General features: G+C 39.0%; 1 protein-coding gene across 1 annotated transcript; it reads left to right on the top strand.

Annotated features, from left to right (window-relative positions):
• The first annotated feature begins 6,850 nt into the window (after positions 1-6,850).
• Positions 6,851-7,813, top strand: LOC129674013 (olfactory receptor 4F15-like). The gene has a single exon (XM_055603884.1). It carries the CDS (start codon positions 6,851-6,853, stop codon positions 7,811-7,813), a length of 963 nt encoding a protein of 320 aa, XP_055459859.1.
• The last annotated feature ends 2,640 nt before the right edge of the window (positions 7,814-10,453 follow it).

The raw sequence follows: 10,453 nt of genomic DNA, 5'->3' as shown, positions 1-10,453 counted from the left end.
AATGGGAAGAGGGACTGCTTCTGACATTATCTGATTGGCCTGCTCTTTGATCAACTCCCCCTAAGGGGGGAGCAGCCTTACCAGGCCACAGAAGATGACAGTGCAGCCACGCCTGATGAGATCTGATAGACTAAGATCAGAAGGAAGGAGAGGAGGACCTCCCCTATCATTGGACTTGGAGAAAGGTATGGGTGAAGAAGGGGGAGGGAAGGTGGGACTGGGAGGGGAGGAGGGAGGGACTTATGGGGGGATACAAAGTGAATAAAGTGTAATTAATAAAATAAAAAAGTTAAATAGAAATATTTGAATTCATCATGATAGGTATTAAATTGACAAATGGTAGAAATTGATTTTTGTGCAGATCCTGGTGTCATCTTGTCCTCCTGTGACCTATTATCATCATTCCTCTTGTTGCCTTGACAACAATGACTACATTTTAGAAGACAATTTCCTGGACTAATTGACTTTAGTTTTGTAGGACCTGGTTATTACAGCTTGAGTTGGTCACTATCTTCCCCACAGTTAATTAGCTACGTTTTCTTCTTATAGAAACATTTTGTATACCTCTCTGTGCTTGAAGTAATAGCCAGTGGAAAGATGCCACGAAGTTCACAGAGGAAAACATTATGATAAGTAAGCTTGAGCAGCAAGGGAGACTTGGCTAACAGTTTGCCTTTTAAACACATTAATTAAGGTTTGGCTTGCGGACAGGAAGAACTGTGTGGTGAGAGGAATCATGACTGTGACAGAAGAGTAAGTGTGAAACGTTGTGGTTATAGAGACAAGAAGTTAGCCTCACTGAAGTCACTTAGATTCAAGACTCATCTGAGGTGCACTGCTTCCTGGTCCTCACACAGGTCAGTTCAGGAATGGATTAGGATACACACTAGTGACTGCTTCGGTGGCTCTTTAGGAAAATTACGATCCCTGAAAATGAAGACAAATATTCGATCTTCTTCAAGACAAGTCTGTTATATTTTTTTTTTTTTTTAGAGAAGAACTAAGATACAAAGAGACAAGTTGACAAGTGTAAGTGCAGTATAAAAACAAAGCCAATGTCCTGTAAACAATGTGGTAATATAGAGATTGAAAGTGTGCTTTTAAAAAAAAAAAAAAAAGATATGAGATACAAATTGACCCCGTGCCAAAATCATGTAGGATCGGCTAAAATTACATAATGGAAGGAAGAGAAAAGGCTAGAAAAGTAAATGTGTAATGTTTAATTGTCAACTGATCAATCTTCTAGACCTCTTTATTTTAAAACATCATAATTTTTCCAGGTCAACTCAAGAAGAAATTTGAAGAACTGGGGTCATGGGGCAGCAGCAACAAAAAGGGGACAGAAAATGGATCCTATGAGGAAAAGCCAAAGGAACTGAGAGGATTGACACGGAATAGGCCCTCACTCACACGGTGTGTGGCCATTCACTGGGATATGAATACCCACAAGTGGCCAGGTGAATATGATCAAAATATTACATACATGTAGGAATTTATTTAATCGTAAAAATTATTTTAAAAACTTAAAGGTACAGAGAAGTGATTTTATTTGTTTTTACTAACTTTGAGAATATTAAGTTCTGAAAGACCCATGGGCAAGTTCTTCAAGTCCATAGCAGAAATGAGCATTCATTCATGGATACATTCTCCATACCTGCAGCAGGAGAACAAGCATATATCGGCTCTATTAAGAGGACGAAAGATTTCCTTTTCGCAAAGAAGAGCTTCAGGATTACTATATTAACAAAACTAACAAAACAGGAAATAAACTAATTTTCAAGCCTTGTAAGAAACTGAAGAAAACATGATATGTCCCAGACAGAAAAATAAAAGGAAAAGACTCAGAACATATTTTAGTCCTCTGGTTCAGTAATTTCTTCACTCGATGTGAATGTCACATTTTTTTTCAATTTATTGTCAAGTTATTATTAACCTATTCTACAGTGTTGTTCAATTCCATAAATGAAGACAGAACTAGTGACCTCAAAGCAGAATACCCCTGACAAGTGATAGTCACAGAAGAGGACATGCTCACTCCAGGAGGGTGTAAACATGATGAAGCACTCAGAGCCAAGTGTCCCGCTCTGGAAGTCTTTAAGTGACTAACTCTCTGAGGTGGATACTTGCTACACAGGAAGTCTGAAAACTGGAAGGCAAAAACTGAGTAAGTTACTAAATATGTTAATACTACTGTTCCTGATAGTTTATCTTCTTTGACTTTGAGGGGATTCTGAAAAGGAAAACTGTGTCTTCAGTCCTATTTCTCCTTTTTTTTTTTTTTTTTTTTTTTTTTTTCCCTGTCTAGTGGCCATTCCTGCAGACTGTCTTTCTCCTACCCAGACTTTCTCCTCTTTTATCCTCTCTCCTGTAGCCGCAGATCTAAACAAATCCTCCTTGGCTAATGACTCAGGTTTAAGGAAATTATATTTTTCATCCACAAAACTCTCATCCTTGCATGAATAACACCTCAGGCTAATATTTCAGGAATGCCTCGTGGAAACTCATCCGTAATAGCTTGATGGGGTTTCCTTATTTCAACAGCTAATGCAAGACTGAGGACTGCAACGTGCTAGCCTAAAATGACTCACCGCTGCTGGTGAATCCTGGCAGGGAATTATTTAGGGGGGTGCTGCTGTCTTTCATAGAGCACCCTCAGACTTCCCTTCTGTCATTTCTTCCTCTATTATAATTTTCAGCTTCACTGGCCAACTTCGTCTCCTGCCACATTCAATCATCTAATTTCCCTTTCGCTTTCTTATTCGAATCTTCCCATCTAATCCTTTTCTCATCATATTTAACTAGCCTAAAATATGCAATTGCCCTCTACCTAGGCTTTATCTTTGCATGAATTTTAGAAGGAACATCATATCTTTTGTCTTTAAATGACTCCAAAAATATCCTAATTTTGATCCTGTCCTTATAAATTCTTCTTTGGCCATTGTGATCTGCCTTTTTTTCAATCTCCCATGCTACCCAGCTGGCTGTAATTCACGATGGTGCACAGTCTGGGTTCAAACTAGTAGCAAGCCTCCTGCCTCTGCCTCCCAAGTTATGAGAGTGCAGGTGTATTGCAGCATATGCAGGGTTTTGGGTTTTGTTTTTTGGTTTTCTTTTTCATTTTTTTGCTATCCGAATTTCAGTATGGACATTACATATGCACCCACTTTATAGTATATAAATACTATATATTTATATAGTATACAGTATATACTATATAAATACTATATATTTATATAGTATACAGTATATTCTCTTTGTGCTTATTTCTCTCAAGCTTAATTTTTTTATTTTATTTATTTTTTATTTTTTTATTTTTATTTTTAGTTAGAATTTGTTAACTCTGTGTCCCAGCTGTATCCCGCTCCCTCATTCCCTCCCCCTCCCCAACTCCCTCCCTGGTCTCCTTCCTGCCCCTTTCCAAGTCCACTGATAGGAGAGGACCTCCTCCCCTTTCATTTGACCCTGTTTTATCAGGTATCTTCAAAGCTGGCTGCAAAGTCCTCCTCTGTGGCCTAAGAGGACTGCTCCTCCCCTCCCCTGGGGGGGGGGGGGAGGACAAAGAGCCTGCCCTTGAGATCCTGTTAGAAATAGTCCTTGTTCCCCTTGCTTTGAAAAACTACTTGGTTACTGATCAAGCTTAATTTTTTAAGTAAAAGCATTTTTCTTATTAATCACTAAGAATTTGGGGGGCCTTTTAAACTTCCCTTTTTAGGGAAGTTTTGATGAGTTTATAGCTCATCACATGAGTGAAAGTTTGAGCAGGAATCATGAATTCATTCTTTTATTTTTTGAGATTATAATATATTTTACATCATTTCACCACTCCCCTTCTTCCCTCCAGACCCTCCCATGTAGCACTTCTACGTGCTCTCTCTCAAATTCAAATACATATATATACATTAAATACATGAATACAACCTCCTTAGTCTGTATAATGTTGCTTGTTTGTATATGTTTTCAGTGTAGGATTTTCATTATTCCACTAAAGGGGTGTCGCATACAGAATAATGTCCTTCCAAGATGCCTGTGTCCTAAATGCAGATCTGTGATTATTATCTTATGGCAAAGGTGACTCTGTGGATATAAATGATTTTAATAGAACAAAATTTTAAGATCTAAGATTATATCATTGATCTGTCCAACGTACCTCCAATGATCATTACATGAGAAAACAGGAGAGTCAGAATGAGAAAGGAGGTAAGAGGATTAAAAGTCGATACTGGCATTGTGCACCTCGAATAGCCCAAAAGAGGCCCTGAGCTAAGAAATGCAAGCATTCTTCAGAAGCTGCAAATGACAAGGAAACAGATTCTCTTCTGGAAAATTCGGAAAGAATAAATCTCTGGTGCTACTTCAGTTTTATCTCGAAAGACTCATGTCAGCTTTCCTAATTTTAAAACTACAGCTATGTGGGGTTAGGTGAGGATGAGGGAGCAGGTGAGTGGAATGGGGGTTGGGGCAGTAGGCTGAGGGCAAAACAGCTGTTTCAAGCCACGAAATTTGTGACAATTTCTTACAACAGAAATCAGAAAGCAATACAAAAGCTATTTATGGAGCTGAGGAAATAGTTCAATGGTAAAACACTTCTTTTAAAAGCATGCATAAAGACCGGGGTTCAATCCCCAGAAATGATAAATACATACCTAAACATATATATATATATATATATATATATATATATATATATATATATATATATATATATATATATATATATATGTGTGTGTGTGTGTGTGTGTGTACATACAAACATATATATATGTACATACATAAAAAGTTATCTAAAAGGCTGTTTATTGAGCCTCCTGTTTATTGTGAAGAACATTTAGTGAGAGTCCAGACATTTTAGTCTTAGTGTAATATTTCATATTTAGTGATAAATACTTCCTGTCTCAGTTACCTGACTAGCCACCTGCAGTGACTATTCTTTATCCCTACAGAACTCTGTTGTCCTCCTCTTCCCCATGCTGGGAGCTGAACACTGTTTTGGTTGCCTTTGTATTCATTATAACTGAGCAGTCACCCTGTCCCCAGGTACACACATGGACAATTTGGTTCTTTCTTCCCGATATCTTATTTGCCATTCATTTACCCAATTCAAGTTCATTTTGAAAATATACAAATTTTGTGTGCTGTGATTCTTGTTTGGGGGAGTCAAGTGGGTATGCAGTGAATATTCCTGTCTCAGCTCACCACCCTTTAGACCAGAAACAGATTTCACTGAGAGTGAATAATGATTATAGAGTAAAATGACTTTTTCCATTTTGAAACATATTATTTACTTTTTATTGACCTTTTAAATGAGTTATTAAAGCCTCATAATAAGTTTTACAACAGAATTTTTTTTCCATGTAACTATTTCTCTGTGTGGTTAAACAAATACAGGAATAACTTTGGGATCGTCTGATAGCCCCTAATTGGCATACTATTTACATACTGTTGGTTTGAAGCCAACTGACTTACGATCTCTCTCAACTCTAATGTAAGCCCTCAGTCCCATGAATTTATTCCTTCATTCAGCACTTGTCATCTGGCTTTGTGAGTCTTTGTTAGTGACGTGATGGTGGTACAAACTACACATGTGAACCAAACGTGATTCTTATATCAAATCGAGCTATATTTGGTGTTTTATTTTGCAGTCCTCAAAATCAAAATTAAGCCTCATGCATGCTAAGAAAGCACTGTACTATTGAGCAACACCTCCAGTAAAAAAAAAAAAAAAGGTACATTTCAGTTCAAGAGATGGGTAGTTATACAATTATGAATAACAAAGTGAACTGCTAAGAGCTGTCTTAGTTAAGGTTGCTATTGCTATAATAAAAACACAGTGATCAAAAGCAAGTTAGGGAGGAAAGAGTTTATTTTGCTTACACTTCCATATCACTATTCATCATCAAAGAAAGTCAGGACAGGAGCTCTAACAAGTCAGGAACCTGGAGGCAGAAGCTGATGCAGAGGCCTTGGAGGAGTACTGCTTACTGACTTGGTCATGATTTGTTCGACCGGCTTGTGATAGATCCCAGGACCACTTGCTCAGGGGTGGCAGCACTCACAATGGACTGGGCCCTCCCAAATGAATCACTAATTAAGAAAATGCCCTACAGGCTTGTCTATTCTTTGATATTATGGAGGCATTTTCTCAGTTAAGGTCCCCTCCTCTCAGATTACTCCGTCTTGTGTCAAGTTGACATTAAAAACTAGCCAGAACAAAATCAAGGAATATGTGAAGCCTCCATCAGACTCTGATTTCACAAAGAAGGGCATGTTTACCTGGAGTCTGAGAATTAGGCTTTATGTAACGCACAAATACAATGACAGAGATTTTGGAAGTGGAAGAAAGAAGAGCCTTAAGTTTAATTAAATAGTAAAACTAGCAGTATAGAGACCTTGAAAGCTGTAAATTATGCATGAGCATTGTTAGATGGCTCGTATGAATGGCTGAAATTACATCAATCCATAGGAAATCATGGTCAAAGGAATTTAAAAATGACCTTTTTTGTCATCCAGGTAGAATATCCTGAACAAGAGGAAATAGAAAATATCTATTTAATATTAAGCAACAGCAGAGAAGACAACAGTCTAGAGATGAAATTGATTTAGTAGTAGTGGCTAGCTTTGAGAACTACGATGCCTTCTGGAAATTAACTGAACCATGTAGGTGAAAGCTAGTGTACATGTGATGAAGTTTATTTTGCTGTGTATAATGTTAATGTAATAATCACTTCCATAGTTACAGGCTTTCTTTCTCAAAGGCTAACTCTTGTTTAGGTAAATTGTTCTTGTTCTCATTCTTCCCTCAGCAAATACGAATAAATTGTTCTTGTTCTCATTCTTCCCTCAGCAAATACGAATGCTGATTCTGACATCCGAAGCAATGTATGGAATGAATCGCTCCGTGGTATCAGAGTTCGTGTTCCTCGGGATCACTAACATATGGGAGGTCCAGCTTTTCCTTTTTTTCTTCACCATGTTGTTCTACTTTGCAAGCATGATTGGCAACCTTGTTATTGTCCTCACCGTAACCTTAGATGCTCATCTAAACTCCCCCCTGTATTTCTTCTTGGCTAATCTCTCCGTCATTGATATGATATTCTGTTCAATTAACGCTCCTAAGATGATCTGTGACATTTTCAAGAAAAACAAAACCATCTCCTTTTGGGGATGTATAACCCAGATCTTCTTCAGCCATGCAGTTGGAGGCACTGAGATGGTGCTGCTCATAGCCATGGCTTTTGACAGATATGTAGCCATATGTAAGCCTCTGCATTACCTGATCATCATGAACCCCCGGGTGTGTCTGGTTTTTTTAGGCATTTCCTGGATCATTGGCCTTATTCACTCAGTGGTGCAGTTAGTGTTTGTGGTGGGCTTGCCTTTCTGCGGTCCTAATATATTAGACAGCTTTTACTGTGACCTCCCTCGACTCCTCCGACTTGCCTGCACAAACACTCAAGATCTTGAGCTCATGGTCACTGTCAATAGTGGACTCATATCTGTGGGCTCCTTTTTCCTACTGGTCATCTCCTATATTTATATCCTGTTCACTGTTTGGAAGCATTCTCCTGATGGATTGTTTAAGGCCCTTTCTACTCTTTCAGCCCATGTCACTGTGGTCATCTTGTACTTTGGGCCACTGATGTTTTTCTATACGTGGCCTTCACCAACATCACACCTTGATAAATACCTTGCTATTTTCGATGCATTTATCACTCCCGTTTTGAATCCAGTCATTTATACCTTCAGGAATAAAGACATGAAAGTAGCCATGGGGAGACTGTGGAGCTATCTTAGGCATTACAGGCAAATATCATAAATGCTTTGACTGTAGTGATGGAAATATGGATGTTCATTGCAAAGATGGCCCCATGAAATATCAGAGACAGTCCCAAGATTTACACAATGCTACATGCCCGGAAATCTGCTGTTCAACTGAGGCATGGGTTACACTATTAGAAAAGGTGATAATGATTGACACTCCATACATCAGAGTATTAAGATCAATTTAGTGTCCTTTACATTTAATATCTTGAAAGTCCAGGATCTAGGGAAATTTCATACCCTAGATCAAAGAATAATATTTTGTCAATTTTTTGTAGTAGACAGACTAAGAGATTGCACAGACATGTGATTTTTAATCTGCTCACTCCCTCCCTTGACATAAATTTTTTTTTGTTTTTATCCTGTTTGCTCTCCATTACTCCAGTCTCTGTGTGTTTCACGTCTTTATCATAGTCCACTGTCTTACAGTCTGGAAAATATTAGACTTGTGTGTACAGTATTAGAATTGAAAGTTAGAGTTGATTGACCAACACCATTTGTTCCAATATCCTTAAGTTATAAATGCTAAAAACAACGAATGCATTTTAAATGAGGACTTGATGGAACTTTCCCATGGGCCTGGGAGTGAGATGGGGGAAACAGTTATAAATTCGTCAGGGAGAGCCAGGCTCAAAAAACCCTTGATGCTGCCTACTAGGTCAGTGCCCTTTCATTTTCAGAGTTGCTGTGCAATGCTCATATTTCACCCTTTCAGATTTTCTTGCAGAGCTGTACATCTCTCTTCCATCCCTCCCTCCCTGTAAGAGTCATTTTCATTTGACATGAAGTAGTGTAATAATATGTTTTAAAATGCCATGCACAACAGATCTGGTATGAAAAGACATTTTACAGAGGTGGGAAGAGAGAAAGAGAGACAGAGACAGAAGGAGAGTGGGAGAGTGTAGGAGAAAAGAGAAAGGAGGATGTGGTGAGGGGATGAAAGCAGAAGAAAAAGCAAGGCAGAGAGAGGAAGAGAGGGGGGGATCCTTTTATCCCCAGGGCCCTGGAAGCGGCAAAAAATTATGACATCATAGGTTGCTAAGCAACCTAGAGGCAGGCTGCCTATATGCTAACACTAACAATAGTCATAACATCTTCTGCTTCCATGCTTTCTTTTGCTCAGGCACTATGAAAGGTGAATTTTAAACCATTGCTTTGATTATGGGGAAAAGGAAAGCTCTGAACTGAACAGTATTCTCTTGTCTAGAATGGCGTTCTCAGAGACTCTCAACCAAAATCTACAACACAAGCGTGCATGCAGTCCTCTGCACACTTAAGTAAATGGTTCTTTCCCCCCCCCCCCTTAAATTATCAACACTTAGTCATCTTGAAGTTTTTTTTTTTTTTTGTCACAAGGCAATAGCTCTATCTGGTCTTCCTTGGAAGAATAGCAATTTGCTCCATTCCTTTTCTTTGAATTGAAACAACATATGTTGTATATTAAATGACTGTATATATTGGATTCAATTTCTGAAACTTGTTTCATCCAATTTGTCTGTTTCTCTGTCTGCATAAAACTTCTTTAATATTTATTTTTATGTATGTGTGTGCGCACACACCTTACATGTGCAGATGCCCACAAAGGCAAGAAGAGGAGCAATAGTTACAGACTGCAGTGAGCTGCCTGATATGGGTGCTGGGAACCAAACTCGGGGCCTCCTGCAGAACAGCAACCTCTGAGCCAACTCTCCAGTCTCAATATATACCATATTCTCTTGATGATTGTTAACTAATGCTCAGTCTTAGCACCTCATCTGAAAAACGCCAGCTTCCTGTGTATATTTTTCCTAGTCTCTGCAATGTGTATTTTTTACATTAATTGTACAAATATACTGATTTTCCCGTGACTGATGTGCTGTGGATTAATTATCTCTGTCTCAGGGCAATGTGATTGGGCTGATGCTTATTCTGTATAAGTCACATAAATAAATCATTACGGCTCTTTCTCTTTTTTTATTGATTTCAATTTCTTCACTTTGTATCCCAGCTGTAGCCCCATCCCACCCACCCTCCCTCTTCTCCTTCTATGCTCCTCCCCTAGTCCACTGATAGGGGAGGTCCTCCTCCCCTTCCATCTAACCCTAATCTATCAGGTCTTATCAGGACTGGCTGCACTCTCTTCTTCTGTGGCCTGGTAAGGCTGCACCCCCCCCCCCCAGGGGGAGATGATCAAAGAGCCAGCCACTGAGTTCATGTCAGAGATAGCCCCTGCTCCCCTTACTAGGGAACCCACTTGGACACTGAGCTGCCATGGACTACATCTGAGCAGAGGTTCTAGGTTATCTCCATGCATGGTCCTTCGTTGGAGTGTGTAGCCCAGGCTGGCCTCAAATTCGTGATCCTCCTGACTCTGCCTCCTTCAGCAAATCCTACCTGCATGGCTCTTTTTCAAATCAGTAAATAAAAAAATTATGTCAGTCAAGTATGTATAAAAAATTTTGTTTTGTTTAAAACTTGAATGGCTAATTATCTAACATGGTTCTAAAGATTAGAAAGAAGCCTATTACAGGGTCTTTTCTGAGACTGACATTCAACCAAGGACCATGTATGGATATAACCTAGATCCTCTGCTCAGATGTAGCCTGTGGTAGCTCAGTAACCAATTGGTTTCTCATAGTGAGGGGAACAAGGACTA

Source organism: Psammomys obesus, unplaced genomic scaffold, assembly GCF_907164565.1.
Source record: "Psammomys obesus unplaced genomic scaffold, mPsaObe1.curated_primary_1811, whole genome shotgun sequence".
In the NCBI taxonomy this organism is placed as follows: domain Eukaryota; kingdom Metazoa; phylum Chordata; class Mammalia; order Rodentia; family Muridae; genus Psammomys; species Psammomys obesus.
The sequence above is the reverse complement of the archived record's forward strand: the minus strand, read 5'-3'. Positions and strand labels throughout refer to the sequence as shown.

Excerpts from the sequence above, each read along its gene's own strand:
- LOC129674013 (XM_055603884.1), top strand. The coding sequence starts at position 6,851 with ATGCTGATTCTGACATCCGAAGCAATGTATGGAATGAATCGCTCCGTG.